The 20746-nt window shown below is 39.3% G+C and overlaps 1 protein-coding gene across 2 annotated transcripts in view; it reads right to left on the reverse strand.

Annotated features, from left to right (window-relative positions):
- Nucleotides 1-20746, reverse strand: part of TYR (tyrosinase) — a 140896-nt gene that overhangs the window by 63458 nt on the left and 56692 nt on the right. For both annotated transcript variants that reach the window (XM_027580553.2, XM_035722986.1), the window contains one exon: nt 19900-20047. In XM_027580553.2, the coding sequence (XP_027436354.1) occupies nt 19900-20047 (148 nt within the window). The remainder of the gene's footprint in view (nt 1-19899; nt 20048-20746) is intronic.

Raw genomic sequence — 20746 nt, forward strand, 5'->3', positions numbered from 1 at the left:
TCAATAGATGCAGAAAAAGCATTTGACAAAGTACAGCATTCTTTCTTGATCAAAACTCTTCAGAGTATAGGCATAGAGGGTACATACCTCAATATCATAAAAGCCATCTTTGAAAAACCTGCAGCAATTATCATTCTCAATGGGGGAAAACTGAGAGCAGGAAAGAACGTCCAATGGAAAAAAGACCGTCTCTTCAACAAATTGTGTTGGGAAAATTGGACAGCCACATGCAGAAGAATTGAACTGAACCATTTCCTTGCATCACACACAAAAATAGACTCAAAATGGTAGAAAGACCTAGATGTGAGACAGGAGTCCATCAAAATCCTAAAGGAGAACACAGGCAGCAACCTCTTCTACCTCAGCCGCAGCAACTTCTTCCTAGAAACATCGCCAAAGGCAAGGGAAGCAAAGGCAAAGATGAACTATTGATACTTCATCAAGATAAAAATTTTGCACAGCAAAAGAAACAGTCAACAAAACCAAAAGACAACCGACAGAATGGGAGAACACATTTGCAAATGACTATCAGATAAAGGGCTAGTATCCAAAATCTATAAAGAACTTAACAAACTCAACACCAAAGAACAAATAATCCAATCAAGAAATAGGCAGAAGGCATGAATAGTTATTTTTCCAAGTAATAATTAGAAATGGCCAATAGACACATGTAAAAGTGCTCAACTTTGCTCGGCATCAGGGAAATCCAAATCAAAACCTCAATGAGATACCACCTCACACCAGTCAGAATGGCTAAAATTAACAAGTCACGAAACGACAGATGTTGGCGGGGATGCGGAGAAAGGGGAACCCTCCTACACTGTTGGTGGGAATGCAAGGTGGTGCAACCACTCTGGAAAACAGTACGGAGGTTCCTCAAAAAGTTGAAAATAGCCCTACCATACGATCCAGAATTTGCACTACTGGGTATTTACCACAAAGACACAAATGTAGGGATCCGAAGGTGTATGTGCACCCCAATGTTTATAGCAGCAATGTCCACAATAGCCAAACTGTGGAAAGAGCCAAGATGTCCATCGACAGATGAATGGATAAGGAAGAGGTGGTATATATATATACAATGGACTATTATGCAGCCATCAAAAGGAATGAGGTCTTTCCATTTGCAACCATGTGGATGGAACTGGAGGGCATTATGCTGAGTGAAATACATCAACCAGAGAACGACATGGATCATATGACCTCACTGATATGAGAAATTCTTATTCTCAGGAAACAAACTAAGGGTTGCTGGAGTGGGGGGTTATTGGAGGGATTGTGTGGCTGGGTGATAGACATTGGGGGGGGTATGTGCTATGGTCAGCGCTGTGAATTGTGTAAGACTGTTGAATCACAGATCTGTACCTTTGAAACAAATAATGCAATATATGATAACAAAAAAAAAAGATAGCAGGAGAGGAAGAATGAAGGGGGAAATCGGAGGGGGGGACGAACCATGAGAGATGATAGACTTTGAAAAACAAACTGAGGGTTCTAGAGGGGAGGGGGGTGGGAGGATGGGTTAGCCTGTTGATTGGTATTAAAGTGGGCACGTTCTGCATGGAGCTCTGGGTGTTATGCACAAACAATGAATCATGGAACACTATATCAAAAACTAATGATGTATGGTGATTAACGTAATAATAAAAAATTTTAAAAAACTAATGATGTATTGTATGGTGATTAACATAACAATAAAATAAAATAAATTTAGAAAGTTAAAAAAATTAAATTAAATTAAAAAAACTAGGGGCACCTGGGTGGCTCAGTCGGTTAAGCATCTGCCTTTGGCTCAGGTCATAATCACAGGGTCCTGGGATCGAGCCCCACATCGGGCTCCCTGCTCCGCGGGAAGCCTGCTTCTCCCTCTCCCACTCCCCTTCCTTGTGTTCCCTCTCTCGCTGTATCTCCGTCAGATAAATAAATAAAATCTTTAAAAAAAATTAAAAAAACTAATGATGTAATATATGTCAGTTAATTGAACATAATCATTAAAAAAAGAAAAAAATGATAATATGTAACTTTCTCCTGATAGATTCCTTTGTATAAGGATCCAGCTACAGTAAACTCTTTTCATTATTACTGCTGTTTTGACTTGTATTTAGTAGTATGTCTTTCCTGAGTTTCCAACAGATTCTCATCCTCATCATTATTTGTAGATCATTTTGACATTTCGTACATGATAATAGTTATCTTGGGCCTTCTTGACTCCAGGCTATGAATAACATTTATATTGTACACCCTCGGTTTTCTCTATTCTCTTCTTTGCCAACCCTACATACAGAAATTTTGTTTTGATATTTCCAGAAACCCTTGTACCATCTAAAGGAACTTAATAAAACAAAGTCATATGATAAAAAGACATTTTATGAATAATTTGACAAATGAAGCTCTCAAGACGGCATTTCCAATGAATATTTTATACATCAGTTATCATTCTTTGATTAGTTTTTCCTCTGGAAAAAAATATGGGATACTTTTCCCTAGAGAATCATTAGAATCAAAGCCATTTATCTTTTTTCATAGTTTACTTTTAAAGCATTTCAGTGTGCTTCACATTTAATGCTTTCCCTCCCCCCCCTCTAATTTCCTTGGAAAATGTCTCTGAAGTTATAAATTTAGTCATGGATCCTTCATTGTCAAAGGAAAAAAAAGCCATTCCAAAACACTCTTTTTTGAATTCTTTTCAAACAATTTGCTGTCCTATTTTATTTTGTCATCACATTATTAAAAGCTTGGTCTCATTTGACATTTTCAATTTCCATCCTGTTTTCATTCTACTACAGTTTGACTCTCATCATCACCATCTGTTATGAGCTGAATTATACCACCCCTGGCTGCCTTTATAGTTTGAAGTCCTAATCCCGAGCACCTCAGGATGTGACTATACTTGGAGATAGGGTCTTTAAAGAGGTAGTTAAGTTAAAATGTGATCATTAGTCCTTATCCAGTATGACTGGTGTCCTTTCTATAAAAAGAGGAAATGCTAACACAGACATGTGGGGGGGAAGGCCATATGAAGATACTGGGAGTAGATGGACATGTACAAGCCAAGGAGAGAGGAACCAACCTTGCCAATACCTTGATCTCAGAATTCTAACCTCCAGAATTGTGGAAAAATAAATTTCTCTTGTGCTATGATACATGGCAGCCCTAGCAAACTAAACTATCACCCTACCAATCATGTTTCTGATACGATTACAGTGACCTCCTCGTTGGCATGATGATAGAACTGAAAGATAGGAATTTTCATATCAGACTAATGAAATTTTTAAATTTAAAATCTTATTTCCATCAATTAGTAACTCTGAAATATTTAGTCTTTCTGACCTCAGTTTTCAAGTTTCTAAAAAGGGGATAATAAATACTTACTTTAAGTATTAAGAAAGATAGTGTAAATGGAAATGGCTTGCAGAATATTGAGCCGAGATTAATGAAACTTGTGTTTTCTTTCCTTTGTCCAATTAGCATGTTTCTTTAATTCAGCAGACCACTGCTATATTGAATGACATAAGTTAAAGATAACTTATTTAATATTTTTTCTTAAACCTTCCACAAACTATTTCTCTCCCATCTTTATTCTTCTAGTCAGCTCCTACCTCATTTAGAGCTGATGACCTCCCCTCATATTTCAGTGAGAAAATGGAAGTAATTGAATCAGAAGACCCTAATTTTTCCAACACCAAGTTTACAAATACACATGCACCTACATCCTATTTTTTATATCCATTCAAGCCTAAAGGAAGACCCACCCCTAGTCATTGCAAAGGCCCACCTCTCCACTGGGCTTTGGACCTCAAATCTCAAGTGCCACGGCCCGCGTGCAAGGTCAAACAGGGGTGAGGGTAAGAGAATGAAACATAAAAGTATGGGAACAGGAGGGTTGCCCACGGGGATGCCGTGAGCAACAACTTTATTCTTACTTACACACTTTTTATAAGTTCAGGTTAGATAACAGTAGGACATAAACAAGTTCCACAGTTTTCTCCCTGCCCTCTCCTGGCTCTGTCCCAAGTTTTTGGTCCAAGGCCAGGTTCCTCAAGGACATAGTCTCCTCCCATCCTTCAAAGGGCCTGGTGTGCTATTTTTCAGGGCTTATCAATAACACTGTGGCTTTCTTGGCCTGTATACAACTCAAGATAGCCAGTACAACATGTTTTTGTATGGGGGCAGTCAGGTGGCCATGGTTCAAAGGGATCAGGGAGCCTTTGCTCTACCCGATTAACCCCTTTGTTGCTCATGGCTCCCGACACTCAAGAACCTTTCTCTGGCAGATTTTCCCTCTCACTAACATGTCTCTTCCTCTGTAGTTTTTCATTTCCACTGGCATACAAACATTTGTTAATATCCTCTCTCTTTAAAAAGAAATAAGTTTCAATTTCTCCTTTGGGCCCCTATCCCCTTCCCTGCTTCCCATCTCTCTGATCCTTTTCTTGTCAAAAGTTTTCAAAAGAATTGTTTAGAACCCACTTACTCTGGCTCCTGATGCTCCTATTCTACTGTAACTGTTGCTCTCAGAGACACAACTATCCTCATGTTTTCAGACCTGATAGGTTCTTTCTCTCCCCACTGTATTAATCTCTTAAGAGCACTTGACACATTTTTTCACTTCATTTTTTTTGCCTACATAGCTTTGTGATTATTATCCTTGTTTCTCTTCTCCCTCATTGACCAGTGATTCTCATCCTTCCTTGATGGCTCACCTGTATCCACTTATCCTTTCGATAGGGTTTGCCAGACTGTGGCTTTTCCACTGTTTATTCTGAGAGCCAGGGTGTTCTCCTCCCCTCCCATGATGTGAAATAATGCCTATAGGCTAAAGATGACCAAATATACGTGTCCAATTCTTTTCTTTCTTTGGAGTTCCATACTCCAAGATCCAACAGACTACTTGGCAGGCTCTCTTCAATATCTCATCACCATATCCAAAAAGGACCCTAATATATCCAAAAGAGAACTCTTGATTCAGTTTTCTTTACTAAATTCATTACTTGCCTTGTCTTTTCTACTTCAGTAATGGCCCCTTTGTCTTCCCTAATGCTCCTAATCCTAAGACTCATCTTGATTTCACTTTTTTTTTCTTTTTAGCATTAGATACATTTATATCATCATCTGGTCCAGTGACACATCCTGTTGGTTTTACCTCTGAAATACATGTGGACTCAGTCTCATTCACAAAAACTCTGTCATCACCCAACTGGTTGGCATCACTATCATCTCTTGTTTGGACTACTGCAATAGAGTAATTCATGTCCCTATTAAAGTTCTGGCCCCAACAATCCATTTATCCCAGTAGTCAGAATAACTTTTGAAAATGTCAATCATCTTAAAATTATTGCAGTATCCTGATAAAATCGTTTAAAATCTTTCCACTGTTCTTAGGCCTCTGCTGATCTCTGCTGATCTCTTTAATCTCATCTTGTACCAGGTTCCCTACAGATGCAAGATGGTAAACACTATCTTTTGCTTTGCTGGTTTCCTTGAGACAAGTCAAGCTCTTTCCTGCCATAGGCCCTTTGGAATTGTTCTTCTCACTTCCTTAAATATTTTCCCAAAAGAATTTTCTGGCTGACTCCTCACAAGTCCAGTGTCAACTTATAGATCATTTCCTCAGAGAAGCCAGTCTATCTAAATTGGAAATTTTCCAAGTAATTCCTTATGAAATATATATTTTATATCACATTATAGTGCTTAATTGAGTTTTGTGTTTATTTCTCTATTTCCTGGTTTATTTGTGTTTTCCCCTTCTAGAATGCAAGCATCTTAATGGCAAGACCTTGTCTGTTTTATAATTGTGCACTAAGAACTTTTGTATACATTTATAAAAATATCATATTAATTATCAAAGCTACAACTTCAGATAGCTACTAATATTAGCAGAATTTTATGGCTGAGAAAGGGAAGGCTTAGGGGACAATAAACAACTTGCCAGGAATCATGGAGCTAGATGTAGCAGCCTTGAGATTCAAAATGAGGCATGTCTTTGTTAAAATCTGTGATCTTAATCACATGATTCATTGCCTCCTAGTCTCCTGATTTCCAGCCTTTTGACTTATTTTATAGCCCTGTTCATTCCTTGGACCTAATATTTGGTGCTATTTCAGCCATTCTGACCTTTGGCTCTCTAAATAATTATGGTGAGGACCTTCCTATAGTCACACTGCTTCTGCCTTCCCTGGTTAAATATCCCCCTGTCATGTTAAAAAGTTCCATTCTGTCCCTGAGACCTCCTGCTTGGCACCACAAGACCTTGAAATACTTTTCTCTCTACTTTGCAGAAAACTGTGCCCTTGAGCAGGTCACCATCTCTGGTCCCCAGCTTCCTTATTTGTCGAGCAAGGGGTTTGGATTGATCTTGACATTCTCTTTCAGATTTAAAAATTCAGCAAAAATGATGACAACTCATGTTTCTTTATCCTCTTTCATTTAGGATTTTTAAGTTATCAATACTTTAAGCAATTTAATTCCCCTACTACTAAAACAAATTAATCCCGCAAAGAGTTGGGAGATGTCCCACATTGTAGGAGGAACATTCTTTAGGTTATTATAGTACATGACTTCTTCATCGGCAAATAGGGTGCAATTCAATTCCCTTAGATAAATATTTTACTCCACCACAAAATGTTATTGATAGCCCAGGAGATGGCTGCCTGCCTTAGTATTATCATACCACACTTTAGTCTAATAAGTATTTAATGAATGTGTGCTATGTGCCAGGGTCTGTGTTAGGTGCTAGACTCTGTGCTGGATGCTAGAGATGGTCAATACGTAGACCCTGTCTTCAAGGAGCTCAAGACTTATTGGGAGAGAGAGAGACAAACCTACAATTGGTCTAACCAAAGCCAACTGATATAAGAGCTCAACTGAATAATAACAGCAACAACAAAATTAGCCATGGGAATATGGGTAAGTATAACTATGATGTTATAGCTGCTCCCTGTTCTAGGGAATTAATTCTCCTGCTTTAGAAAACAAACAGGGAACATTTTGAAAGCTGGTTAGAATCCAACAATATGAAAAGATACCAAGAAACAGCCAGGTCCTCCTCTGCCATTCCATCTGATTCCTAGAGCCGACTTTAAGACATTTCTCTGGCTTCTGAACTCACCTCCTTCTATAACCCTGGGATTTCTGCCTTTCTGAGCAAGCTTCAGCCTTGCAGTCACCAGCAGGCAAGCAATCTGCTGTTCATTCTTAAACCTCCAGGGACCTGCCTTCTGCCTGGACTATTTCTAGGCTGCCAAGTTGGCAAGGCACTTGCTTTCTGGGCATGTGGATCAGGGCAGCATTCTTTGCAGGATGGCCCAGGAGATGCTTGGGGAGTAGAGTGGAGGGGAAGCCTCAGCAGCAAATACAGCCAACAAGTCTCTCCAAAAGATGTAATTAATCTGTAGATGTGTTGTGAAGCAGGCTTGCCATCCCTGGAATATTCTGCTTCACGTTGGTACCTAGCTGGGATTCCCATGCACTCAAGAGACAGGCTACAGGATGGGGTGTTATCTATACTGAGGAACACATGGAAAATAAATAACAAAAGCACTGTATGAGCTTTTAAAAGTCCCTTATACTCTATTCCCTTTACAACAGCTAGTCATGGTATAATGTGTTATAGTTTTTAAAGTGTAAACTGATATTCCTATGAGGAAGGCAGTATTATTACTGCCACTTTATAAGAGGAAAATAAGGCTGGGAGAGGTTCAGCAACCTTCCCAAGGTCACACAAGTATCACAAGGCAGAGCCAGGACATGCTCACAGGCCTCTGATTGCAGGTGTCACGGTTCATCCACTAGAGCACTTTTTTCCCCACTTATAATCCAGGGACCAGACCACGAGCTCCTAGAGGCTGGGTACTGGACCCACCTTCTCCATCTCCACTGTCTTTCGTCCCTGAGTCCCCGACCTGCCTAGTCAGGCTGATGGAGAGCCCCACCCACCTCAGAGGGTGGTTAAGAATCAGTGAGAACTTAAGCTTCTGGGCACCCTCAATGGGAAACCTCCCCCCTCCATTTTCAGCCTTGTCTTTGTTCTCCTTCACACCCCTGCATCCCGCTGCTCCCCGCCCCCCACCCCCGCCAGTTGGAGCTTGCTAAGTATTTTTTTTTTACCAGCTTGTTCTTAAAATCCCCTCCTGCTGCACTAATCCTGCTGCTCTGCTGGTGCTCAAAATAACCACCTCTTCTGGCAGCCCCTGCTCCCCTGTTGAGGGAAGAGAATATTCTTTCTCTCTCTATACACGTCTTCTGCTAACTCTCTAAATTCCCTATGAAGAAGCATATAGTACAGGTTAAGAATACAGGTTCGTATCCTGACAGATGACTTCTCTCCGTGCTTCAGTCTATTCGTCCCTCAGCTAAGGATGAAAATGGTCCCTCACTGGTAGGACTGCCCATCAAGCCACGTGACGCATTTAGCATTTGGGGCACAGTAAGCCCAGTTAGTTGTGTTCTTAGCATCTTTTTTTTTTAAGATTTTATTTATTTGTTTGACAGAGAGAGACACAGTGAGAGAGGGAACACAAGCAGGGGGAGTGGGAGAGGGAGAAGCAGGCTTCCCGTTGAGCAGGGAGCCAGAGACAGGGCTCAACCCCAGGACTCTGGGATCATGACCGGAGACGAAGGCAGCCGCCCAACCAACTGAACCACCCAGGCGCCTCCGTGTTCTTATCATTTTACTGTGTTTTAACTTTTGTCTCATTCCTAAAGGTTTTTTTGTTTTTTTGTTAACCTTATGCTTCTGTGCCTTTCTTGTTTTGTTCCCTATGCATTGAATGTTTTCACTACCAAAATTCACAAGTCAAAAATCCTACTCATTCTTCACAAAGCCCCCAGTCATAAGAGTATTCCAAACAAGAGACCCTGAGAAGTGTTCATTGACTAGCTGCCCTGTGCCAGGCTTGGGGCAGGTGCTACAGATCTAGGGGTTGAAGAGGACAGCTCCTGGGGTCCTGACATTTTGGTGCTCTTTTCTGCTCTTTCACATACCCCAGCCTATTAAACCACCTCGACTCAAGACTTTGACATCTTGTTTTGTGTTACTTAGCTATTCACATATCTGGACTGGGTGGCTTTAGGTATTTAGTGACTCCTGCAGCCTGATGGCCTAATACAGCACACAAAATAAAGAGGGTACTTATTGTGGAATTAACAGATGTGTGCAGAGGTGTGCTTGCTTTTGCCCATGTGAGTCCTTCTTGAGTGATTAGGCGTCAAGGAAAGGGAAGTATTTCCAAAACTCCTTTTCTCTGGCTCTGACATTTATCCACATACACCATCCGGCAGGGACCCATGCTCTTCTTCCTTCCAGAGAAAATTATAAGCATAAAAATTCTGACTTCCATTGTTTAAACATTGGCTTTGCTTGATGGGTGTTGTAGTGTTAGATTGGTTTAAAGTCTCAAATCCCTCTATTTTTAGCCAGATTTATGCCCCAAATCTGGTCTTCTTAGAGAAAAAGAAGAAATAACACCCCAACCTATTCTTTATTTTAGGGTAATTGCTCCTCAACCTTCTCTTTTTGCCAGAAAGTTGTTTTGCTTTTTTGTTTTTTGTTTTTAACAAACATGAGAACAGCTAGAGTCCCTTGTGAGACCTTATTCTGAATGTCAGAGGAAAAAAATGTAACTATGAATTGGAATTATTTGTCACCTATTAATCGTAACTAAAAAACAGGATTAAACTGTCACTAAGAAACCCGTGAAAGCCCAGTAATTGTGCTAATGCATTCTATTGTCATTTCTTAAAAAAAAATATCCTGGGCGCCTGGGTGGCTCAGTTGGTTAAGTGACTGCCTTCGGCTCAGGTCATGATCCCAGAGTCCTGGGATCGAGTCCCACATCTGGCTCCCGGCTCAGCGGGGAGACTGATTCTCCCTCTGACCCTTTCCCCTCTCATGCTGTTTCTCTCTCTCTCTCTCTCTCTCAAATAAATAAAACAAATATCCAGAATATTGTAGAATCCAGAAAGGACATTGGAGTTTTTATAGCAATCCATTCTTTTTTACAGATAAGAATACTGCAGAAGAAGAAAGTAAACACACTGATGCCACAAACAAAAGATTGAATACAAAAGGCCATATAAAAACAATTAACTTCTTAAGTGACAAACATACCATTAAAACTTAAAAGATAATTTTAAAATGCAGAAAATATTTGTAATGTTTATGATAAAAGGGCCTGCTTTTAAAAATATTATGAAGAGCCTATACAATTTACTAATAAAAAGGGAAAATATATATATAAGATAGCAACAAATGTCAATAGATTTTAGGAAAAAAATCTATAATATGTACAGGAAATAGAGAAATTCAAATAGATATTTTTCTACTTTTCAGAGTAGCAAAGGTTAATAAGGCTGATGACCTCTCTCTCATGCAGGTGAAGGTACAGGGTGAAGAAAATACTTTCATTCTCTACTTGTGGGAATGTAGTTGGCACAATCATTTTTGAAAGGTAATTTAGGAATACCTACAAATTTAAATGTATTCGACCTCTCAACTTTCAATTCCAATGTTAAGAATTTGTTCTTTAGGGGGCAGAGCAAGATGGCAGAGGAGTAGGAGACCTGGATTTCGTCTGGTCTCAGGAATTCAGCTGAATAGGGATCAAACCATTCTGAACACCTATGAACTCAACAGGAGCTTGAAGAAAAGAATAGCAACAACTCTGAACAGAAAAGCGACCACTTTGTGGAAGGTAGGATGTGCGGAGAAGTGAATCCGAGGCGATATTCAGGAGGATAGATGGTGGGGCCTCCGTAGGCCACTTCTGGCAAGTGATAGAGCCAAGGAGCACAAAATGGGAACTTTTAAAAGTCGGCTCTGCTGAGGGAGGTCGCTCCAGTGGCTAAGCTGGGGGTGGAACTGTCACGGGACAGCGTGGTCCCTAAACCCTCGGGGTCACAGAAAGACCGGGGGTGCCTGAGTGTGGCAGAGCTCCAGGGTATCAGAGCGGGGAAGCCGGCTGCAGAGACAGAGCTGAGGTATGGGCTCTCAGCCCGGTGTTTCCATAAACTATGATCCGCGGCCCAGTTGGGGCACTGCTCTTCCAACAGGGATCCAACAAGCAGCAAAGCCGGGGAGACTCCCCTTCCTCCTCCGGGAGGGCACCGCAGGGAACTGCTGGGTTTGGAGACTCCACACGGGGTTGGGTGCCAGAGATAGAAACGCTGGGTCACAGGCCGGGTGAGAACAGAGTGTGGACAGAGACCGAGGAGATGGGAGTGACTGACTGCATTTCTCTGGGGGCGCACTGAGGAGTGGGGCCCTGAGTTCTCAGCTCCTCCGGGAAGAGATTGAGAGGCCGCCATTTTCAATCTCGTCTCCCAAAGCTGTACGGAAAGCTTGCAGGGAACAAAAGCTCCCCAGAGCAAATCCGAGCCAATTACTTAGCCCAGACCAACAAGGGCGGGGCAATTCCTCCTCAGGCAAAGAAATTTGGGAACCACGGCAACAGGCCCCTCCCACAGAAGATCAGCACGAACAGCCAGCCAAGACCAAGTACACCGATCAATGAGAACGGGAGAACTCCAGCGCTAGAGGAATACTGCACATAGAATTCATAGCTTTTTTACCATGATTCATTAGTCTTTCAAAGTTAATTTTTTTAATTTTTTATTGTTATGTTAATCACCATACATTACATCATTACTTCTTTAAAGTTAATTTTTTTAACTGTTATTTTTTTGAATTTTTCTTTTTCCTTTCTCCAACCAACATCTTATCAAACCCTTTTATAAAAAAAAATTTTGTTTTTCATTTTTAGAGTCATATTCTATCCCTTCATAGTAGTTACCCTTATTTTTGACATATATATATAAGTTGTTCTCTCTTTAAAATTTTGAGATACAGTTTCTTCTAACATATAAAATATACCCTAAATCTCTAGCGTATGGCTTTGTTCTAGTCTCCTGCCTGATCGCATTCTCTCCCCTTTCTTTTTCTTTCCTTCTTTCTTTTTTTTTAATCCTCTTCTTTCATTTTTCAAGCACCTTATCAATTCCTTTTTTAAAATTTTTTAAAAGTTTCATCTTTACAGTCATATTCCATCAATTCATTGTATCAACCCTCATTTTGTACATATATAAATATTTCTATCTTTAAAATTTAGGAGGCACTTTCTTCTAACAGACCAAAATACACAAAAAATCTAGTGTGTGGCAATGATCTATGCACTAGCCTGATCATATTTGATCATATTCTGTTTTTTTTTGTTCTGTTTTTGTTTGTTTTTATCTTTTTCTTTTTCTTTTTTCTCTTTTTTCTTTCTTTCCCTTTCTTTTCCCCTGGTTTCAGGTCTTTTCTGATTTGTTTAGAGTATATTTTCTGGGGACATTGTTAAGCTGTTAGCATTTTGTTCTCCCATTCATCTATTCTCCTCTGGACAAAATGACAAGATAAAAAAAATCACCTCAACAAAAAGAACAACAGATAGTACCGTCTGCCAGGGACCTACTCAATATGGACATTAGTACGATCTCTGACCTAGAGTTCAGAATCATGATTTTAAAGATACTACCTGGGCTTGAAAAAAGCATGGAAGTTATTACACACCCTACCTGGAGAAATAAAAGAAGTAAAATCTAACCAAGTCGAAATCAAAAAGGTTATTCATGAGGTGCAATAAAAAATGGTGGCACTAACTGCTAGGATAAATGAGGCAGAAGAGAGAATTAGCGATATAGAAGACCAAATGATGGAAAATAAAGAAGCTGAGAAAAGAGAGATAAACAACTACTGGATCCTGAGGGCAGAAATCGAGAGATAATCGATACCATAAGACAAAACAACATTAGAATAATTGGGATCCCAGAAGAAGGAGAGAGAGGGGAAGAAGGTATATTGGAGCAAACTATAGCAGAGAATTTCCCTAATGTGGGGAAGGAAACAGGCATCAAAATCCAGGAGGCACAGAGAACCCCTCTCAAAATCAATAAAAATAGGTCAACACACTGACATTTAATAGTAAAACCTGAGTCTCAGAGATAGAGAGAAAATCTTGAAAGCAGCTCGGGAGAAGAGATCTGTAACCTATAATGGTAGAAACATTAGATTGGCAACAGACCTATCCACAGAGACTTGGCAGGCCAGAAAGGACTGGCATAATATCTTCAGAGCACTAAACGAGAAAAATATGCAGCCAAGAATACTATATCCAGCTAGGCTGTCATTGAAAATAAAAGGAGAGATCAAAAGCTTCCAGGACAAACAAAAACTAAAGGAATTTGCAAACACGAAACCAGCCCTACAAGAAATATTGAAAGGGGTCCTCTAAGCAAAGAGAAAGCCTAAAAGCAGCATAGATCAGAAAGGAACACTGGCAATATTCAGTCAAAGTCACCTTACAGGCAATACAATGGCACTAAATTCATATCTTTCAATAGTTACGCTGACTGTAAATGGGCTAAATGCCCCAATCAGAAGACACAGGCTATCAGATTGGATTAAAAAACAAGACCCATCCATATACTGTCTGCAAGAGACTCATTTTAGAACCAAAGACACGCCCAGACTGAAAGTGAAGGGGTGGAAAACCATTTACCATGCTAATAGACACCAAAAAAAAGCTGGGGTGGCAATCCTTTTATCAGATAAATTAGATTTTAAAACAAAGACTATAATAAGAGATGAGGAAGGACACTATATCCTACTTAAAGTGTCTATCCAACAAGAAGATCTAACAATTTTAAAAATTTATGCCCCTAACATGGGAGCAGCCAATTATATAAGCCAATTAATAACAAAAACAAAAACAAAAACAAAAAAACATTGACAATAATACAATAATAGTGGGGGGACTTTAACACCACCCAGACTGAAATGGAAAGATCTTATAAGCAAAAGATCAACAAGGAAATAAATACTTTAAATGACACACTGGACCAAATGGACTTCATAGACATATTCAGAACATTCCATCCCAAAGCAATAGAATACACATTCTTCTCTAGTGCCTATGGAACATTGCCAGAATAGATCACATCTTGGGTCACAAATCAGGTCTCAAATGGTACCAAAAGATTGGGATCATTTCCTGCATATTTTCAGACCACAATGCTTTGAAACTAGAACTCAATCACAAAAGGAAAGTTGGAAAGAACTCAAATACATGCAGGCTAAAGAGCATCCTACTAAAAAATGTATGGGTTAAACAGGAAATTAAGGAAGAATTAAAAAAATTCATGGAAACCAATGAAAATGAAAACACAACTGTTCAAAATCTTTGGGATACAGCAAAGGCAGTCCTGAGAGGAAAGTATATAGCAACAGAAGCCTTTCTCAAGAAACAAGAAAGGTCTCAAATACACAACCTAACCCTACACTTAAAGGAGCTAGAGAAAAAATAGCAAATAAAGCCTAAACCCAGCAGGAGAAGAGAAACAATAAAGATCAGAGCAGAAATCAATGAAATAGAAACCAAAAGAACAGTAGAACAGATCAACGAAACTAAGAGCTGGGTCTTTGAAAGAATTAACAAGATTGATAAACCCCGGGCCAGACTTATCAAAAAGAAAAGAGAAATGACCCAAATCAACAAAATCATGAATGAAAGAGGAGAGGTCACAACCAATACCATAGAAATACAAACAATTATAAGAACAGAATATGAGCAACTCTATGCCAGCAAATTAGATAACCTGGAAGAAATGGATGCATTCCTAGAAAGGTATCAACTACCAAAATTGAACCAGGAAGAAATAAAAAACCTGAACAGACCTATAACCCCTAAGGAAATTGAAGCAGTCATCAAAAAATCTCCCAACAAACAAAAGCCCAGGGCCAGATGGCTTCCCAGGGGAATTCTATCAAACATTTAAAGAAGAATTAATACCTATTCTCCTGAAACTATTCCAAAAATTAGAAATGGAAGGAAAACTTCTAAACTCGTTTTATGAGGCCACCATTACCTTGATCCCCAAACCAGACAAAGACCCCATCAAAAAGGAGAATTGCAGACCAATATCCTTGATGAACATGGATGCAAAAATTCTCACCAAAATACTAGCCAATAGGATCCAACAGTACATTAAAAGGATTATTCACCATGACCAATGAGTGGGATTTATCCCTGGGCTGCAAGGTTGGTTCAATATCTGCAAATCAATCAATGTGATAAAATACATTATCAAAAGAAAGAACAAGAAGCATATGATCCTCTCAATAGATGCAGAAAAAGCATTTGACAAAGTACAGCATCCTTTCTTGATCAAAACTCTTCAGAGTATAGGGATAGAAGGTACACACCTCCATTTCATAAAAGCCATCTATGAAAAACCTACAGTGAATATCATCCTCAATGGGGAAAAGCTGAGAGCTTTCTCCCTAAGTTCAGGAATATGGCAGGGATGTCCACTATCACCACTGCTCTTCAACATAGTATTAGAATTTCTAGCCACAGCAGACAACAAAAAGCAATCAAAGGCATCCAAATCGGCAAAGAGGAAGTCAAATTCTCACTCTTTGCAGATGATATGATATTTTATGTGGAATATCCAAAAGACTCCACCCCAAAACTGCTAGAACTCATACAGGAATTCAGTAAAGTGGCAGGATATAAAATCAATGCACAGAAATCAGTGGCATTCATATAAACCAACAAGACAGAAGAGAGACAAATTAAGGAGTCGATCCCATTTACAATTGCACCCAAAACCATAAGATACCTAGGAATAAATCTAATCAAAGAGGCAAAGAATCTGTAATCAGGAAACTATAATATACTCATGAAAGTAATTGAGGAAGACCCAAAGAACTGGAAAAACCTTCCATGCTCATGGATTGGAAGAACAAACATTGTGAAGATGTCAATGCTACCTAGAGCAATCTACACTTTCAATGCAATCCCCCACCAAAATACCATCCACTTTTTTCAAAGAAATGGAACAAATAATCCTAAAATTTGTATGGAACCAGAAGAGACCCCGAATAGCCAGAGGAATATTGAAAAAGAAAAGCAAAGCTGGCGGCATCACAATTCCGGACTTCCAGCTCTATTACAAAGCTGTCATCATCAAGACAGTATGGTACTGGCACAAAAACAGACACATAGATCAATGGAACAGAATAGAGAGCCCAGAAATGGACCCTCAACTCCATGGTCAATTAATCTTTGACAAAGCAGGAAAGAATGTGCAATGGAATAGACAGTCTCTTCAACAAATGGTGTTGGGAAAATTGGACAGCCACATGCAGAAGAATGAAACTGGACCATTTCCTTATACCACACGCAAAAATAGACTCCATATGGTTGAAAGACCTAAATGGGAGACAGGAGTCCATCAAAATCCTAAAGGAGAACACAGGTAGCAACCTCTTCGACCTCAGCTGCAGCAACTTCTTCCTAGAAACATCGCCAAAGGCAAGGGAAGCAAGGGCAAAAATGAACTATTGGGATTTCATCAAGATAAAAAGCTTTTGCACAGCAAAAGAAAGAGTCCACAAAACCAAGACAACCGACAGAATGGGAGAAAATATTTGCAAATGACATATCAGATAAAGGTCTAGTATCCAAAATCTATAAAGAACTTATCAAACTCAACACCCAAAGAACAAATAATCCAATCAAGAAATGGGCAGAAGACATGAACAGACCTTTTTCCAAAGAAGACATCCAAATGGCCAAGAGACACATGAAAAAGTGCTCAACATCGCTCGGCATCAGGGAAATCCAAACCTAAACCTCAATGAGATACCACCTCACGCCAGTCAGAATGGCTAGAATTAAGAAGTCAGGAAACGACAGATGTTGGTGGGGATGTGGAGAAAGGGGAACCCTCCTACACTCTTGGTGGGAATGCAAGGTGGTGCAACCACTCTGGAAAACATTATGAAGGTTCCTCAAAAAGTTGAAAATAGAGCTACCATACGATCCAGGAATTGCACTACTGGGTATTTAAACACATCTAAATGTATCATTCTGGTGAGGATTGCTCATGGGGGAGGTGATGCATGTGTCAGGGCAGAAGGTAGATGGGAAATCTCTGTACCTTCCTTTCAATTTTGTTGTGAACCCAAAACTTCTCTAAAAAAAGGAGAATGCTATGGGCTAGTTAACATTTTAAATAACTGAAATTATGACATGACACTGTTCTCTTGCTGTTAATATCAGGCAAAGCCCCATTAGAACTCATATATAGAACGGTATCATGGACAGTGAGGGCATTGATGGATCTTAGGAACTTCCCATAAAGCATACAGTTTCTAAAAGATAATTAATAGTCATTTACTTATTATTAACATTAACATGAATATTAATAATAACGAATATTAATGTCATTTACTTAATACAAATTTAACCTAAGGAAGGCTGAATATCTTTTCCTCTTTGAGAACTCTTCCCATGTAACTCATCGATCATAACTAAGAAATAAACCTACTTATTTCTCTCTCTCTTTTCATAAGATGAAAGAACAAAGCTTTGTGGTTTTTCCAGGAGCCCTCTGAGAAATCACAGAGAGTTTTAGGTGTAAAAGATATTCTAAAAGATTTATTTAACTTTTTCTATATTTAGGATCTGATTTGGGCAAGACAGAAATTAAAGAAGTTATCAGAGGAGACAGATACAGGCAAGTTAGCTAAAGATCGACTTTTTTTTCCTCTCTTCTGGCATATAAATATGGAATTCTGTGGTTTGGCGGGGGTCAGCAAACTTTTTCTACAAAAGGCCAGAAACTAAGTATTTCCCACTTTGTGGGCAATATGGCCTCAGTTGCAACTACTCAGCTTGGCCTTTATAGAATGAAAGCAGCTGCAGATAAGACATAAATGAATGACTGTAGCTGGCTTCCAATCAATCCTCATTTACAAACAAGGCAGGAGACAGATCAGGCCTATAAAGCATAGTGTGCTGATTTCTTGCTTAGAGCATCAAGGTGTCTAGAAAATCTAGAATTCTTGAAAGTTCATGGGGCACTAAAGATCAAAAAATGCCGAGTTGGCAAGGACAATAGGATGTAAAAATGACTTCATAAAAAGAGCTCAATCTATCTTTTCTGGTAAAATGTTTTTCCAAACCTCCTGCTCCCTCCTTTCTATATGGGTATAGGTACTTATGATGTCATGTTAATTTCATAATTTTGGTGCTTATACACTTTCTTAAAAACTGATTTCTGAATGAAACTTGACTTGGGCTGTTACTTAATTCCTATAAAATTAGAGTTGTCCTGCACAATAACAATCTGCCTAATAATCTTCCAGGCTCACTTTTTTATCTGATGTCATGTCCATGTTCCTAGGGAAATGAATGAGTTAGAAATGGTGATAATTCCTCAGATCAGTGAGGTCATATGATACATGTCTTTCTCTGATTGACTTATTTCACTCATGAGGAATTCTTAATCTCAGGAAACAGTGTTGCTGGAGTGGTGGGGGGTGGGAGGGATGCGGTGGCTGGGTGATAGGCATTGGGGAAGGTATGTGCTATGGTGAGCACTGTGAATTGTACAAGACTGATGAATCATGGATCTGTAATTCTGAAACAAATAATGCAATATATGTTAAGAAAAAAAAAAGAAGAAGAAGATAGCAGGAGGGGAAGAATGAAGGGGAGTAAGTTAGAGGGGGAGACAAACCATGAGAGACGATGGACTGTGAAAAACAAACTGGGGGTTCTGGAGGGGAGGGGTGTGGGGATGGGTTAGCCTGGTGATGGGTATTAAAGAGGGCACGTTCTGCATGGGGCACTGGGTGTTATGCACAAACAATGAATCATGGAACACTACATCAAAAACTAATGATGTAATGTATGGTGATTAACATAACAATAAAAAATTAAAAAACAAAGAAATGGTGATAATTTGAGTAAAACATCTCATTTTCAGTGTCAGTTTCTTTATTTTTAAAACAGGAAAAATAGAACTTGTTGTATTTACCACAGAGAAGGAAAGTATTATCTTAATGGCAGGTATAAATCTGTGTCTTTTATTCAATGGAGAAAATTACCTAAGAGAGGACCAAAAAATAAAAAAGAGTCCTACAATCATCAGTCATGATTCAATGCTTTACCTTCTCCTCTCTTCTTGAAGAATTCCAGAAACGGACAGCTGACCTTCCTCCAAGTACTTTCTCTTCTGCTATCATCACCTATGATTAAGTCTAAATTTTTTACAGATAAGGCATTGCACATGTAACAAACAGGAAGAGAGATAATAAGGGTGAAAAAGGCTCCAGGAGAATTAAATCATTTTAAACAAGATGGTTGGGCCATCATGTCTGGAGAGCTAATCATATAATGCTCAGGCCGATGGCTGAGATCAAAGACCCTATATGCTTCTATGTGATGATCTGAGATTGGAAAAGAAGAAATAATAATAACATTGGCGGGGAGAAAGAAAATGTTTTGAAGAGAGATGTAGCAGATTTATGCCCTGCCCAGAGTCCTTAGATCCCTTGTGCCAGCTCTCTGCACCCACCTCTCTTGATTCTACATGCTTGACTCCTAGCCATAGGGCCCTGCCACATTCAGAAGACTGCCTTTGGGCACTGGAGTGCCACACAGCTGGTCTGGAATGGACTAGAACCTGGGAGCTTTACAGCTCCTACCTCAGGGCAACCTGTAACCAATGACTATTTGATGGGGTAATACAAAAACTCAGTTCCCTTGTTTTAAGGCAAAACATAGTGAGGTGTAATTCACACTCTACCAAAATCTGGCTGAGTCTGGGACTTCAGCTGAAACCATATTCTTATTTGACTTTTTTTCCCCTTCTTACTGTGCTTTACCCATTCTCTTACTGGTTTCTCTTTAAATAAAACATTTGCATCCAAATCCTTAGTTTTGGGTCTGTTTCCAGGAGAACCTGATCTGAGACAATAGACTGTACCATAATTTCTTAGCTTTTATGTAACAAAGTCCCACTACATTTAACACCAATAAGCACATAATTTATGAAAAAGTGTCAACCAACCTGTCAACGAATGCATGGTGAAGAAGAAAAATGGGATCATTGGCAGATCCCTGTACCTGAGACATTGTCCCATTCATATAGATGTGCAGGGCATTGTGCATACTGCTTTGAGAGGCATCTGCTATCCCAGTAAGTGGACTAGCAAATCCTGTTGGTAAAAAGAAGATTGGAAAGAAAAAATCAGTTTGCACCAATAATTGAAAATCTCAATGATTATCTCATTTGGTTTGCAACTACACTAGAGCACTTAACTCCAAGTAATAAAAATCTATAATAAAATTCATTCTCCATCGGGATCCCTTACATTTCGGATGCCCACTGAGTATTTAAGAAATCTTGGTGGAATTGAAGGCTGTTAATCTGGGTACAGTGGATTGATTAACCAGATGGAATAGGTAGAGCCAATCGTATTCCCTCCTGTTGCTTCTGCCTATTATTTCTCTGTTAGATACTGCAAAGGAATAAGACCTTTTTATACTAATCAGCATGGTCGCTCTCCCTTCAGTCTTTAAAGGCACTTAGAGCAGATCTCTCCAGCCAGTTACGTGTCTCCTTGTTTCCCAGTTCTGGTGGTAGCTTTTAATTTTGGTTTCTCGTTCCAAAGAAAACAGAAAATTTGTGACCTTCCCTATCACAGCCTGGAGAATATCAGGTCAGAATGTGTTTGATTTTGCAAACTATTCATTTCAAAATTAATCAGAACTCCATTAAATGGTTCCTTTCATTGCATCAGGAATACTAATAGTGGGAGAATAATGATAATACAAGCTATTACTTTCTGAATGTTAATCGTGGTAAACGCTTTTGGTGACATATGTCCTCCAACCTTTTCAGCAATGCTGTCAAT

The sequence above is a fragment of the Zalophus californianus genome, chromosome 11 (assembly GCF_009762305.2).
Source record: "Zalophus californianus isolate mZalCal1 chromosome 11, mZalCal1.pri.v2, whole genome shotgun sequence".
NCBI classification, from domain to species: domain Eukaryota; kingdom Metazoa; phylum Chordata; class Mammalia; order Carnivora; family Otariidae; genus Zalophus; species Zalophus californianus.